Here is a 16797-nt window from a genome sequence, read left to right as displayed (position 1 = left end):
TGTTTTATTTTACTCCTCCCCGTTTACACAGGTTTCCGCGTCTGAGCTCTGTTGCAGAAGCAACGTAACAGAGATCAGATCTGAACTTGTGACATCTGGAGACCACAGCAAAGGACACCAATGTGGTGACATAGCATCACCACACTGGCATCCCTTGTTCCATGCATACACACGGCCAAGGTCAAATACTGACTCTGGGTTTTTATCCACAGCTCCACTATGTCTATGTTCACTCTATAATCGCGCTTTAACAGGAGGTGATCTTTACCTTGGAATGAATTCTAGAGTTGCCGATTTGTACCATATTTAGAATAATCATTTTAGTGCGGAATTGAACTAATCTGAATTCACTAGAGTTGAAGGGTATGAGACAAAGCTAAATCTGTAGAGATTTGTATCTTCATTCTACTTTATTATACTTTGTCCAAGCTAAATCATATGGTAGAGGTTAACTTAAGGAATTTTTGAATAAAAAATTTAGACAGGCAAAAAAGGAATAGCTCCATTAACTCTTTAATATTTTGAAAATAATTTGTTAAAATGAGCCAGTCGATTTTAAATTTTGAGCAGGAAGAAATGGATTGTCCTGTCCTTTCCCCATTCTTTGCGATGCTATAGAAAGAAGGATATATCTGCTTAGGGTAGACACTTAATAAATTTGAGCTTCATTATTTGTTTTGGCAGTTTGAAAATCTCCTTTACAGGACAGATTGTTACCTACGTGTAGATGATTGTAGTAAAGGAATTCAGTTAAGCTTGAAGAATTACAGGCCAGATGTCGTGTGGCTGGAGAAAGGTTGGTAAATGAAAATTCACTTTAATCTAAAAATCCTCTAAATGTTCCCACCAATGCAACATTTTTTCATTAATTTATTTCATTAAGCAAAATTCCTTCCAGCCTGTACAGCTTTGGCTTAGTTTACACAATGGAAATGCACAACTTTATTCAGCATAGAGAATATAAAATGTACACCATTTCAAAATATTATTTTTCTGCTGTTAAATAATATTTTGTTTGTTACTGTAAAAGTGATTGCCTCTTCTTTCATTATTAAAAGAAAAACACTTTATGCAACATTTAGTTTAAACAAAAGAAGACAGATGGCAGTTGTGCTGAGAAATTTTTCCCTTTTCTTTTGTAGATTTTTATGTATAATGTGTGTCTTGTTATTTTAAATTTACAGTCATTTATCAACATGTTTGACTTTGACTAGATAATTGTAAAAGTCAAATAACGTGATATGTAATATTTAAAATAAGCATTTACAGTGCACAATCAGCTAGAGCTACTTGCTTTATTGTTGTTTATGCTGAAATCAGTGAGTAGTTACACATCAGCTTTTCAGTGTCACTTTAATATTATTGATTCAAAACTGGATTTCAAAGGTGGCTAATGATCACAGTTCCCGGCCTAGATTTACAATATTTATTTATGTATTTATTAGTGGTGGTGGGGTGGGGCGGGGGAGTAGTGGGTGGGTCGAATTTGTTTCATCATATTACTGAATAAGGATTGCAAACAAACTACTTATTAATAAAGTATTCAATACTTCCTTTTTGGCATCACCAGATTGGAACTCCAGATAATGTATGAGTGTTTTTATTTTTATTTTCCACAAGGGCACAGCTCAATGTGACATTTCTTGAGAAAATAGCATGAACTCACAATGAAGAATATGCAGATTCTTTTTCTGACTGTACAGACTTGCTGTGTTTGAAACCATCTTGTGGATGGGGTGGGGTGCGGTGGGGGGGGGGGGGGGGGGGCGGTTATCCTCTTGCTCTGCACAAAGCCCCCTCGTACGAGCTGTTGATTGGCATTCTAGTGTGTGGAATTTGCCAAATAGGCGGGCTCACGCTGGCTACACCACATGCAAAGGGGTTGGGGATGGAGAGTGAAGAGATCTGCATTTTTTTTTAAAGCTGGCGAAGGTTAATGAAAGCACCCATGCTTTAGTCGAGGGATCCTTCTCTCTACTGTTTTGGGAAAGCTCTTCATAAACAAACCGAGCACATGCAGGGAGCGTCTTGAAAATTGGCAAGTGTTTTGGACGTTACCTACATGGGTGCTTTCAGTTACGCAGTCGGCATCTTTCTGACTGTTCTACACAAAGAATACTCACTGTACATGGCATAAATTTTCCTAAGTCAAGCTTCGAACAAAATACTGCGCTGGTCTGAGTATACAATGGTATTGAATTAAATCTCTTCTTTAAGTGAAATGTCCCTTGATTTTTCAATTTTCTTTTATTTGTTTGCTTAATAGGAAAATAATTCTGATGAAGGTTCAAGTGCGATGCTACTTCTTTTGTTAAAACTTCACTTTTGCTTATTCCTTCTCCTTTGGTTTGTTTCCTTCTCACAGGATGAATTCCATCCCTTCATTGAAGCACTTCTGCCCCACGTCCGAGCCTTTGCATACACATGGTTCAACTTGCAAGCCCGAAAGCGAAAATACTTCAAGAAGCATGAGAAGCGCATGTCAAAGGAGGAAGAGAGAGCAGTGAAGGATGAACTCCTAAGTGAAAAACAAGAAGTGAAGCAGAAATGGGCATCCAGGCTACTGGCAAAGCTGCGCAAAGACATCCGACCAGAATATCGAGAGGATTTTGTGCTCTCAGTCACTGGGAAGAAACCTCCATGCTGTGTGCTGTCAAACCCAGACCAGAAAGGCAAGATGCGGCGAATTGACTGTCTGCGTCAAGCAGACAAGGTCTGGAGGCTGGACCTGGTTATGGTGATTTTATTCAAAGGTATTCCACTCGAAAGTACTGATGGTGAACGACTTGTAAAGTCCTCGCAGTGCTCTAACCCTGGGCTGTGCGTACAGCCACATCATATAGGAGTTTCTGTTAAGGAACTCGATTTATATTTGGCATACTTTGCGCAGGCAGCGGGTAAGTGCATTTTTCAGAAACATTTTTTCAATATTTTACTTTGAAACGATAAGCTTGATCTTAATTCTTGTGAAATGGTTATTCTGCACGTGTCCTCAGCTTAAATTTAACCCTGTGTAATGGTTGTCTTTTGCATATATTTTTCTGTCAAAGTAAATTTCTACTGCATGCTTCTATAGATAAACTAGATCCTGCCCTGTTGTAAAGTGCAGCCTAAAGTTGGTAAAACAATCTGTCATTTTAAACAGGAATTTGCTTTTTCTTGTGTAAGTAGCACAAATGGTCACAACAGACTTGACCTGAAAACTGCAGTTAACTTTCCAGCTGTGTTTCCCATGCCCTTCATGATATAGTTTTTCTTTAGGATCAAATCAGCATTCTCTCTTTCTTTCCCTCACCAACCCTTGACAGCCTATGATGGAAGATGAAAATTCCTACAGGAAGTATATTTTGTTTATGTGTTGAAAATATCACTGTAATTTTGGTGATATAGTGTTATATGCGCATACAACTGAAAAGGTCTGATCACTGGTTTGAAAATTGGGGTCAACTGATGCCCCAGGGTATTGGCTCAAGAGGTATGCCAGCTTGGGTTTGCAGTGGAAATCAGCAACTAAGAACTTAGAGTCTTGTGCTGCAAATTGTCTGCTGCCCATGTGAAGTGTCAAACTCTGGAATCCATACATTGCTACAGTGGCAAATAATGCTGTATGTAGCCTTCTTTCACCAGTTTTCTTCATTAAAGATTCTTTCCAGACCTTCTTATATTTACAGGTACATCGTGAGAATATAGGTTGTGGTCATCAATAAAATAAATGCAGGAAATGATTAAGCCATCTGATTCATTTAGAGCTTTAGTGCTTTTGTTTGCCACTTTTAAAATGTAGCCTTGCACTTACTCTTGCTGCAAACCTGTCACTGCAAATCACTGATCTTCACAATATCAAACATTTGGGGGAAAGTACCAATCGAGCTTTGATCTTGTCATTTAAAAAAAAATCCTTTACTACTATTTTTTTTCTGAAACAAATTATGTGTTGGAATTTTGTTTTCTGATTGTTACTGCCACCTTTGGTAGTTTTGTTTATTCTAAGCCATCAGTGCTTTGGCAGATTAGAAACTTGAGTCTGCTTTGTGACCATTGGCTCTGGAAATAACGCCGAGATAACTACTGAAGGTTGGTGTGCCAAAGCAGTCAAACTATATTGGAAAGTAAACTCTGTTACATTCCCCACATTGCTGCTACTTTTTATTAAAATTATGAAGCGGGGAGGGACGGATCAGGATTAAACACAAAGGACAAAAATGTATAATCCTGTAAATATAGTGTACTCACATATTCATTGAAATAAATGGAACAAAATGTACACAGTACTTGTAAAAAATACGTATTTTTTAATTGGATGCTTACTGAAGATTCTGTGCAGAAAATCTACTGGATCCATTTTTGGCCTGCTTGGAAGGTTCAGGAGTTTTCAATGGACTGAGCAGCTGCCAGTGTTGGCAGAAAGCATGAACTCTAAAAAGTGCTTTGTCCAACATGCCAAAGCCAACATGGGAATACGTGGCCACTTTTTTTTCGCTGACGCTCGGCTCTTTCCTGTAGTCTGATCTGAAGCGCCATGTTTTAGGCAGCAGCGATTATATCGCTGATAGGTTTTTAAAATTAAATCAGTTTTATTCTAAAGTTAAAAAGGGATGCTTTCAGTTATGATATTTAGTGTAAATACTTGAAATTTTCAACAAGTGATCAATGGTGGTTAAATAATCTCTCTAAATCTTTTGTCTAAATAAATTTAAATAACTATTCAGCAATGCTTCAGCCTTTTTGAATATAACACAAAGCTGCATAAAAAACCAAGGCAGCTAATTGCTGATAAGCAACAGTGTGAAGTGTGGACATATTTTACTGTGAATATTATTAATTGACCTATTGTAGTTGTTCAAACTGAGCGATTGTTGGAAAAGCACAAGGTATTTCCAGTGTATTGGAAGTATCCTTTCTTAACAAATGTGCAAAACTCTGATCAATAATGCATTCTGATTTTATTGTTTGTCTGTTGATTCATTGTAACGTTTTTTTACTTTAGAATTTGTTAGGACCTGAATGCAGGGATTGTTTGTTTTCAGTTAATTTAAGTTGGGATTGCTCCAAAGATTCATAATATGATAAGCACCAGTGACAAGTGTTATGTCACCTGTCCCGAGTTTCTATTTGTTTAACATGTTAGAGGTTGAGTTATTGACCAACAGGCCAACTTTCGAAACCTTTAAAAGAGAACATTCTCTTTGTTGAAGAAGTGTTAAAATGAAATGACCATCGCAGCACAAGAGCTAGGGAATAAACATTTTACATTTTTTATGTAATTCCGATTATCTCAGAATTGTGACATTTGGTAAGGTTATGTGGGATATAGTTGAAAATGATCAGTAATGTTAACAATCAGTATTTAGTTGAAACAGGCCATTGTGGTCATGCAGGGCCATTGATAACTGAAAACCTTATAACCATCAAATACATTTTAGCAAAATTAAAATAATACCGATTTTTAAAAGTTTGATAATGACAAAATGTAATATAGTGCTTACTACATTCTTAACAAAACTGAGTAGTCTTTGAAATACCCTTTCTGTGAAACTTGAGAATTAAAATGCATTAATTAAGTAGATTGAAATGATCCAGTTATCTTTTCATTTAGTTTGCTAGTTAGTAGACAAGCTCTTTGTACCCATTGATTCACTTTGTCAGTCCAATGCCCTCCACAAGCCATCAAGTGACAACCTAGAATGATACTGCATTTGAGGAAGGCAAACTTTCTTTTGAACAAGGGTGAGGCACAATCTAATTTATAGGGTGTATGATTAGCAACTGACCCAAGTCAGAATGGCATCAGTCCAGGCACGTGTAAGGGTCATGACTTAAGTTGTTTAGGTCATGACCTCAGTCACCAGGCATTTGACCTCTTAGATAAACGATGATCTTTGCTTATTAGTGGGCACTCATGCGAATGCTGTCTTCAACTTGTCAGTATTGTTGTGACCCACTGCCTATGCAAACAGTTTGTGGAAAGGGAAACTGGGTTGAAATAGAGTCCAAGAGTTATGGGAATCCTCCACAGTCAAATTTAAGTGGAATGAGAATTTAGGTGCAAACATTGGTCGGTTTTCATTTAGAAGTTCCTTTTGAGATATTTTGCTTCCCCACTCACTTTTCCCCAATAAGTGAAATAAAAGTAACCTACTAGGAAGGTGTGCTTTAACCTCCATTACCTGTAGAAGTTTAAAAAATGATATGATCAATAAATATGAAAACTCATTTTAATAGTGTTTGGTTTAGAATCTGCTGAAATGTTGCTCTGATGTAGCCCATAGGCCTCCAACAGATTCTTTACAATGAAGACCAATAGTATGACTTGTAAACGGGAACAAAGATGAACCAATATTTGGATAAATAAAAATTATTATTTTAATTACATAATCCCTTTTTTATATTGTGCCTGTTAACTATTCTGTTGCTGGACTTCCTTTGCAGAACTTGAATGTGTTCCTCATTGCATCTGTTACCTTAAAAAATATATTAACCTAGAATTTCTGACAAGTGCTATTTTAATGCCAAGAGTAATACATCACCACCTGTGTTAAAATATGCTGATCAGAAAAGCAAGACGGACATCTTGAAATTATTTCAAGATAGACCTGACCCAGTTTACCACATTCAAAATAGCATTCTGACAGTACACCAGTATTGATTACATTTAATGGCCATTGCACTAAAGGTACTACTGTCAGGGTTACCAAAGTAAGCTGTCTGAGCTATTAGAGACAGTCAAAATTAAGAAGACCGAGAAACCCCAACCCAACTATTCACACAATCCTTAAATATAAATATATATATGTCTATATTTATATATATATATTATATTAAAGTCTACACTGAACATATTAGAGTTTGCTATAAACTGGAGATATAGGGGTCTTATGATGCTGAGATTTCAAAAGAGAGCCAACTGTTTAAGTTTAACTTATTTACGCAGAGTATGTGGAATGGATAACATTTTGAGGGAGGTAGTGAGTGAGGTGTAGTGACTTTGGGACAAGTTAGATATACTGCAGAGTTGATTCCAGTGCTGTACATTTTTGTGTTCCTTTGTGCGTAATTTGTAGATCATTCTACAATTTAAGATGCAGTAGTAAATACCATTGCGTTATTTAAAAGAAAATGCTGTGCTAATTTCACATCAATTTACCTCTTTTTAGATTTGAGATGTAATTAGTATTTCAATAGTCCAGTAATTCATTTTTTAAAAACTGAACTATTTGCTGGAATGAACTTTTTGAACTTTAAAATGTTTGAAATAACTTTAAAATCATTGTTTATAGTCAATTCCAAATTTGTGATATAATTGCAGGAAATTGCAATGATCAAGAACATTAAATTTTTTAAAAATCCCACAAATGCAAATTGCTAGACTGCCTAAAGATCCTTTGTGTGTAAACCATCACCAGCCACAGGTTTTATCTAGTGGTAACAAAGCCTTGAATATCACAAGGGCAATTTCCACCACTTTTGTACGGCAGCAGTTTTACATTTCCCTTTCTTTCTATGTCATGATGAATAACAATAATTTTCAGCTATTTAGGGTGAGTGTGGCAGAAACCACAGTCTTTGTTGTGGTCAGTGCAGTACACAGCAGGGCTGAACGTTTCACTTGGTTAGAACCTTGGCTTCACTGCTCGGAGACCCCAGTGATTTGGATTGGTGCATATTTTGACACTGGCTCTATCTGTTTCTGCTGCCTGTTATAGACCCAGCCAGTGACTGGATGTCATAGGTTGTTTTTGGAAGTTATCAGTGTTAATATTTTTATTGAAAACCATGCATTAATTCTTTAAAGTATAGCAGTAGTTTTTTTAACCAGTTTGTGAAATGCAAACCTCTTTGTTGTATATCTAGAGTCTTCAAAAAATTAGCAGTCCTTTAAATTTCACTTTCGATACAATGTTTTACAAAAATAACTCTTAAGTGTAAAACTGTATCAGCACGTTTGAATAAATTTATTATGGATATGAATATATTAGTCCTATGGGAAGGGATGGAACATGTTTAATATATTAATTTTGTTTTTAAAGTTCCACCAGTTTAGTCCAACAATAAATGCAATTTGCCTCGCTTAATGGACTAATTTAATTTATTTTCATTTCCTCTTTTATTGTCTGAGTTTGAGTGCATGTGTTTGTGTGTGTCACGGTTATGTGTGTAGGGATGGAGGTTGATGGTGGTGGGCACATGGGTGTTAACTGAACAAATGGTGCAGATGCTTCTTTCAGTATAAATACATTCCTTGGCTTTGAACTCTGTCCTGAAAGGGAGCTTGTGCCAAACTGTCCTCTGTCCAACATGTTGAAACTTTATTCACCTGACACGCCTTCTGCTGCATGAGGCTGACCCACTTTCTGAAATTATGTCTGGTTCGTCTGTACACCCACACAGGGCAGTAAGTTTGGAAATCCTCTTGCTGGATTTAAAAAAACCTACTATAATGAACAAAAGCGAGCAAGAAGGAAAACAAAGTTAGAAATTACTTCGCAGACTTTCTTTGTGACCGTATCTCTTTTGTTTTGCCATTGGCAGTTGTTATTCAAAACTAATAAAGGTCAAACTGAACAGGCCCTTCTAAAACAAAATCCAAACAAAGATTCTTTAACAAAATCTCTTTTTTAATGTTCCATCAAGTATATTTTTATGGGACAGTAAGATATAGTTTTGCCATTATCTGCTTTGATTGACTTTTAGTAACTCGAGAACGCTGTAAAGTGTGTCTACATGATGGCTGACTGGTATTAAATGTATTCCTTGTAAGTCTGCAAAATGGATACTGTTTCTTTTTATAGAGTTAAAATATCTATTCTTTGGCCTCATGGACCTCGAGCACTTATAAAAAATATGCCTTGATTTTCTTAATTTTAAAAAGAACAAAGTCTTGTAGTGTTGAGCTCCTTCCTCAGAGATAAGATATTTTTAAAAGATGGTTCCCACGTACAGCCCTTTTAAAATATTGCATTGTTAAAAATAATTATAATTAATGTTTAACATCCTTTTTTGATTATTTGTTTCATTTTATATTCTGTTTAGTAAACTGTAGGTACTTGATGAGCTTGTCAAGGAACTGGCTGCAATGTTAGAAGGTTGGAATTGTATTAATCTACACAGTTAAACTGAGACAATAATGAGTGAGGTACACTGAGTGAATGAGTAGAGGCTTAACTAATCATTTTTTCAATCGGTAACTCTACCAGTTCTCTCACTGATCTCACCAGGAATCATAATTTTAAAGAAAGGTACAACCATGTTAAATAGCAAAAAAAATTACAATAACAAATGTTCTTGTCATTTCTTTTTATTGATACCAGTTTATTTTGTGCTGTGAAGAAATGTGGATTTTGTCAAATTTTGCACAACTGTCTCATACTACATGTTGGCACACTGTTAGGATGGGTTTGACTGTAACAGCTGTCAACTGACAATCATCGTATCGCTTATTCAAATAGTTTAACAAAAAAACTCTTTGGGTAACTCTTTGCTGGTTAAAGGACATAAAAGCAATGCCAAATGCTGAAGGGTTACCTTTTTCTGTTATGAAACCAGTATTTAAAACAAAAATTCATGTATTGGGGAACACATTCTTGCTTTCCTTTTTAAAATGAGTTGGTTGCAGTGACGTGTTCTTGCATTGGCAATTCTGACTTTATTCTTGTGTGTGACCAAATGTACTGCCAACATTTTTTAAAAACTCCTCCAATCCTTTCCTGGCAAACAGAGGTTCTAGGTAGTCATGCTGTAAATGCTGGTGAGAGCAATATGGTTTAAAGCTTTTGGATTTGCTAAATGTTGACACTCCAAAGGAGGAAAAAAATACAGCAATAATTGGCATTCAGAATCAGTCAGTGTAGCATGTACTCATGCAATTAAATAGCAGAATAATGTGAAACACCATTTCTATATCAGCTGTCTAAACGGACCTCATTTTTACCAACTCGCTTCGTCAAACAAAGTAGGTCAAGGATTGATATATCAACTTTTGAGTTTCCTTATATCAGTAGAGTTCTTACAAACACCAAGTAGAATATTTATTAAAATGGGACATATTTTCACTGCTGCGATATCCGCTCTCCATCCCTCTCTTTTTGTCTGTCTCTCATTTTTCCTGATTGCTGTAATCCTCTTCTAATATCCTTTCTCCAGTTGTTAGCATATAGGGCACTGGAATTTTCCATAGTCGTTATACATATTCCTTTTCAATTAACTGATGGGAAATGACTTCTGCTTTACCCCGCCCTACATCGTTGGTTCCTCATACCCCACCCACCCCTCATTACATGGGAGACCCATATCTGTTGTTGCTCCATCTTGTGGTCTAACCAAGAACTAGCAATTAAAATGCTCCAACGAGGATTACAGGAAGTTTAATAAGTTCTTTTCTCCTAATATCATAATCCCGTCCTTGTTCCATCATTCACCATTTCTATAAGAATAAAAATTGCAATATTTCCAAGTTTGACAAATGCAGAAATTGGGGCATTTTTCATGAATGCTTTCAAGCATTTAGACCACATGTTTTTAAAATAACTTAATTAATGATCTACACCGTTAGTTCGTGTGAAAAAGCCACCCCGAATGCTTTAAAACCTCTGTGTTTAGTAAAGATTAAGCAATAGGAAATCTTTCAGTTTAAAAAAAAAAGCAAGTCTTCAAACTAGTGGGAAGTGAGGAGATAGGGTGGTAGTTTGTTGTGGATGGGAAATGGGACAGTGGTGAAAGATGCAACTAAAGTTTGCATTGTCTATTGAATCTGTAGTGTTCTTGGTATATTGGTGTACTGAAGCCATGTGTTGGTATGGACAGTGGTGTGTGAATCACAGCCACAAGTGATTAGGGGTGGAAATCATTCTTTCACTGATGTCTGACAAGGGTCACCACTTCAAAATAATTCAACCTGGCCTTAGGGGGAATACTGTGGAAAAGTTGCATTGTGAAAGAGAAAACTCACAAAGTACCCTTGCTTGCTTCCTTGCACTACTTCTACGGATGACTTCATGGAAATTAAAACTCAATAAAGAGTGAAATACAATGGTTGTTACTTTTTAAGATCATCGTTTAACTTTTTCTACTAAAACAAAAATATAAAACGATTATATCTGAGTCAAATGTTTCTTGAGTAAGTATATTATCTAACCACAGACCACCACCTTCGACAAAAAAATGAAGTTTGAAGATTTTGTCATAGCGGATACCAGCTCTCCAGGACATATTCAATTCTCACTATGAGGAACACAGATTTATGATCAACTTTATGCAAAAGATAAAAAGAATTAGTCCAGTGAAACCGCAAGAGCTTTATTGAACAGCTGTGTGATTGTGCCTGTTTTTTTTTCGATGTCCCTCAACACCAGGAGTGCTTCCAGTGTTCAGCTGCTAAATGTTACTGTAGCTGATTATTCCTGCACAGCAAAAACCAATAGAGTATAGCCATTGGGAGTGCTCTTTGTAGTCAGAAAGATGTGGGTAGGATGAAAGTAATACTTTTGTTAGCCATTGTCTTCTATGGTTAAATCTCGGCTTTTGAAGTATGCAGGCCTGCTCCCGTGGCTTTTGGTGTTTCATAGTGGTTAGCTTTAGAATAGACCATTAAAATAACTTTGACATTTTCACAAATGGCAGTAAAGATCTGAAGATATTGTTTATTTAATTTTGCTTTTTGGTTCCAAATGCAGTGTGGGAATAAAGCTGCATGTGTTTGATCTCAGAGCTAACACTTGGTTGTTTGTCTGCCACACATTAGTGGCTGGCACTGTAGCACAGTGGTTAGTACTGCTGCCTCACGGCACCAAGGACCCGGCTTCGATCCCGGTCCCAGGTCACTCGCCATGTGGAGTTTGTATATTCTCCCCGTGTCTGCGTGGGTCTCACCTGCACAACCCAAAAGAGATGTGCATGGTAGGTAAATTGCCCACACTAAATTGCCCCTTAATTGGAAAAAAAGGATTGGATACTCTTAAATTTTAAAAAAAAGAAATTGAAAACATTTTAAATTCCTTCATTCTACTAAAGATGCAGGTCTAAATCAGACATGTGAAGTAGAAATATTGTAAGTATAATTGCTGTCCTTGCTGATGTTCATCATGCCCACCTGACACAATAGCAATGGAGACCAATGAAGAAATATAGGAATTTACTACAAAAAATATAGTGCTGTATTCAAGCAGATTGCAAACCCCAGAGGCAGTGATAACTGGAAAATAAAATGGGCAAAAACAATAAGTTGTAAAATATTTGTCAGGACACCGCGTCCAGAACCATGGCTAGAATTTGGCACTAGTTTGTTAATTTGACATTTCTTGTAACATTTTTGCCAAAAATGTTAATGACCAAACCAAATAGCAGCAGCACTTTCTACACAAAGAACTGAAAAGAAAAACTTTGACCTGAGTCAGTCACTCAGTGTTATTAGAGGAAGAGTTGTTACCATTTTGCACAGCGTACAAGCAGGATGTTTTAAAGAGAAAAAAAGCCACCGACTTATGAAACTTTGGTTTTAATTTCATTTCTGTATCCAGAGCAGCCCTTTACCCCAACATCTTTTTGAATCTTAACACTTTCTCCATAAGCTCTGTTGTAAAGGATGTAAGTTTCAATGAGCTGTAGTTAGTGCCACAAAACGCATCCTTGGAAACGGATGTCTCTGAACGTTCTGGTTAATGGGGAAACAGATTGGCATTGCCGATTACAGTACTGACAAATTTAATGTTGTCTCTTTAATTCAGAAAACTTGCTCTTTGTTTCACAGTTTGTCGATATTTTGCATGTTCTTCCTAAATACTTTACTAGCACTATCGCAAGTTGGGCCCATGGCGTGATTGTTTTTGAAGACTGAGGTTGTAACTTAGCACTATTAAAATAGGTGAACAGATTGTTCCAGAATGTGTCCAATATGGCCGCTGTCACAGTTCACAACAATAATGGCTCTTGTATTTTGAATTAATGCTTCAAAAAATTACATTTTAGGAAACAAAACTTCACAAAATGTCTCGGGAGAGACATTCAGACAAAATCTTGAACAATTAGTATTAACTCCAATGAAAATATATACCTCATAAAGGATATTATTGCTGTTTAGTGCCTGTAGAAAAGCAAATGCGGATTTGTGTTTACTAAGAGGCTCGCTTATTTATTTATTTAAACATCGTAACTTCTTGGTGTCTCGTTTTGATTAGATCTTCACCTTCAACTTTTTAAATACAAGGCCACCTTTTTCAGCCATCTACAACTTCACAAAATTTAATTAATTAGCTTTTTCACATAAGTCAATGGAAAATTTGACAAGTTCTTTCCTCCTCCAAATAAACTTAACTTTTCATTTAACTGTTAATTGGGCTGTGGTGTTTTTGTATATAATAAACAGAATGTCTCACTCATCAGGAAGCAGTTCCCTATAATACCTTCCTAAATAATGCAAGGATATTTTATCTCCCTTCTTGTTATCTTCTGGTGCGCCATGTAGTGTAATCTTGGCCAAGAATCATGGCGAAGCTAAACTTCAAAAATTTAAATTTTTTTTTTAACACACAGTGAATACAAATTGGGAGACATTGTCAATTTTGTATTTCTAGAGCTAAATTCTTGTCTAATTGAAATAAATTCATTGTAACAGTTGGTTTAGCAACTCAATAATAGTGTTAAAATTACTAGATGTATATTTCATGAATAATAAGTCCAGGCAACAAAAATACACATAACAAGCGCTTCCATTTATATATAAAAAATCTTTAAAGAAAGTTTAAAAATTGTTATGTCAACAATTATGTGCTCTGAATTCAAAAGAAAAATACCATCGATCTTAAATTTATTGTGTTGTACAAAATAGGTAAATAGATACTTAATTGTGATTAATGTGCCCTTTCCAGTCACAATTGAAGGAGCCATTACATAAGAGCTTGCAATAGAATTCAACATGTGCCTACACCAAGCACTGGGATCTAAGTAGGAGCACAGATATGGAAGATCACTGTTAGCATTTCCATTAGTTTCAGCAGTTCTTTGAACTAATCATTTTAACTACTAAGTTATTTGCTGTTATTCTGTCCATTTTCATTCTCAATAAAAAAAAAATTTTTCCAGAGTCCGCCTTTTTAAAATTTGAAATTAATGTCGGAAATTGAATATTTAGGTATTTCAAAGACCTTGCTTTGTATTAGCTTCATCTATAGTACATGAAGCTTCTTTCATGATGCTCAGCTCTATATTATTATTTAAAATGTAGAACATATCAGAAAATAATAGAAGTCTGCAGTGCAGGTCACAGAGCTGCATGTGTCAAGGATTTCCAGGCAGGAGATTAACAAGCGAGTGAAAATTGAGTCATTGGTTCCTGTTACATTGTCTAAGAAAAATTACTGAAGACTCCTATGAGAAGAAAATACTTGGAAGAGTTACATTTTTAAAATAAATCTACCATAATTTAAAACTATAAATCTAATGTAGCTTTGTCCTCCAAAACGTAACCGTGCTCATTAGCAACATGGGCTTCTGAAGAAAATTGAGTCGGGAGTTCTGGAATGTGTAACTGTACACAACAGATTAGTTGGTTACTTGAGAAATGGCCCGAGTGGGTATAAGTCAACATTGCAAACACAGCAGTGTGGTTTACCCACCTACCGATTGCTAAGAATACAGTTCGCTTGGATTTCTCTGACCAATTAACTTTCATTTTTGTTAGTGACTCATTAACTTAATTGTTGCTTTTGGTAATTTGAACCAAATGCTTTGACCCTGCATTTTACAATCGCTGAACCACATTTCTCAATCAATCTATATCTGAGATTAAATGAATAGTTATTTTCTCGCTTGTTATTACTTGTTTTATCCTTGCACAGTTCTTTCAGTCTTAAATATACAGAGGACAATATCCTCAGAATGGTTAATCACCCTGTTCTCCCAAACATTGAAAAAAGAATCCATTGACATAAAACCGTAAGTGCTGATTTATTGGGTGGCATGGTGGTGCAGTGGTTAGCACTGCTGAGGACCCGTGTTCGATCTTGGCCCCAGGTCACTGTCTGTGAGGAGTTTGCACGTTCTCTCCATATCTGTGTGGGTTTTACCTGCATAACCCAAAAAGATGTGCATGGTAGGTGAATTGCCCATGCTAAATTGCCCCTTAATTGAAAAAAAGAACTGGATACTCTAAATTTATAAAAGAAAACAAAATTGCTGATTTATTGATTTCGCAGCAGACACAAAGGGTCTATAATATCTGTTATAGCTGGCTAATAGCTTATCAACCACAATTTAACGTTATTCGAAAAATGTGACTGAGTTCTGCAAAATTGCCATCAAACCAATGCTTTGGGAGTTGGCAATTTTGGAGAAAAGGGAAGCAACTGTGAAGAGATGTGGTATATGATTTTGGCTACACAGTTGTGAGTGATAACTGGTAAAATACTGCTTTTTAAAACATTTCTGTGCATCATCAAGGCCACTCAAAATTTGGCAAATTGCAAAAATATTTCGAACAAATGAACCTTTCAGCAACATATAGATTTTCTGTGCATTTGTAAGTTAATGTGTGATACAAATAAGTGGCACTTTATCTTCATAATATTGATTTAACAAAATCTTATAATGAAATAAATTGTCATTGAATGCATTAACTGGAGAAAGCCCCCTTAATAGATAGAGGCTTACAGCTGAAGCTTACACTCTGGAAATTTAGTTGAACTGAAATAACACTTACCATGATTTAGATCAAAAAATGATCACACTGTCACTCAACCACTGTTTTGCATAAGACAATGATTGTTTCCCTGTAAAATTACAGCCTTGAAACCTGTGCATACTGTACCAATGTTAGTCTTCAACACACAGTCGTTTTTGTCCTGTGTCTTTGGTGAATTCCTATTGACTCCTCACCTGGCAATCAGATGAAAGCTTATGTTTGATCAGACTTGTGGAACCATTTGTAAAGGTAGCTAACAGACAAGCTACTATTGAAATATGAACAAATGTTTCTAAACTTCAGTCTGCTAGAGAAATCACAATTTTTTGGATCCAAAGAAGAAAAGTGTTGGCAGTCTACTAAAGTCTACTTTTTGGGATTTATTGGTGGTCTCCATTAACCCCCAAAATGCTGCATAGAGATTTGCACTGTGTATTAAATAAATCATCAAGCAATTAAAGATTAAGAAAACTTATGCACAGTACTGATTTAAATACAGTTGGAATTACTTGGCACTGGAAAGAATGTTCTCATTGATTGGCATTGATTGAATCTACCCGTAAGACGACCCTCTGGAACAGCTTTGGATTGTTTCTATGGTAACTACTCTTCTCCAAGCATTAACATTGTTTGGGTCAGGAAGGGTATACAAAAAAATTGAGAACAGTCGGGAGGGAGGGGGGATATTTTGTTGTTGATTATTTTATCATGCAGAAACTGATCATTTTCCCACATATATATTGTTTTAATTTAGAGTACCCAATTATTTTTTTTCCCAATTAAGGGCCAATTTAGCGTGGCCAATCTACCTAACCTGCACATCTTTGGGTTGTGGTGGTGAAACCCACGTAGACACAAGGAGAATGTGCAAACTGCACACAGACAATAACCCGGGGCCGGGATTGAACCCGGGTCCTCAGCGCCGAAGGCAGCAGTGCTAGCCACTGAGCCACCATGCCGCCCACCCCACATATATTCTAAGAAAAAAGTGATTGGAGAGGAATAAATACAAAAATGATACACTCAGAAAATGTAGTGGGCTGAGTTGTTGCTACAAGTAGTTCATGAAATTAGCTTCATTCCCTTTGTAATAATTAAGAATTCAGATAAAACGATTAAGAATTCAA

At 36.1% G+C, this 16797-nt stretch overlaps 1 protein-coding gene across 20 annotated transcripts in view; it reads left to right on the top strand.

Moving 5' to 3' along the window:
- Window positions 1-16797, top strand: part of nfia (nuclear factor I/A) — a 1116080-nt gene that overhangs the window by 458701 nt on the left and 640582 nt on the right. For 17 of the 20 annotated variants that reach the window (XM_072510961.1, XM_072510968.1, XM_072510960.1 and 14 more), the window contains exon 2: window positions 2366-2897. In XM_072510961.1, the coding sequence (XP_072367062.1) occupies window positions 2366-2897 (532 nt within the window). Of the gene's footprint in view, window positions 1-684; window positions 797-1898; window positions 2192-2365; window positions 2898-16797 lie in introns of those variants that run through there. The other 3 variants (XM_072510967.1, XM_072510966.1, XM_072510969.1) reach the window with 3 other exon arrangements.

Source organism: Scyliorhinus torazame, chromosome 7 (genome assembly GCF_047496885.1).
Source record: "Scyliorhinus torazame isolate Kashiwa2021f chromosome 7, sScyTor2.1, whole genome shotgun sequence".
In the NCBI taxonomy this organism is placed as follows: Eukaryota; Metazoa; Chordata; class Chondrichthyes; order Carcharhiniformes; family Scyliorhinidae; genus Scyliorhinus; species Scyliorhinus torazame.
The sequence above is the reverse complement of the archived record's forward strand: the minus strand, read 5'-3'. Positions and strand labels throughout refer to the sequence as shown.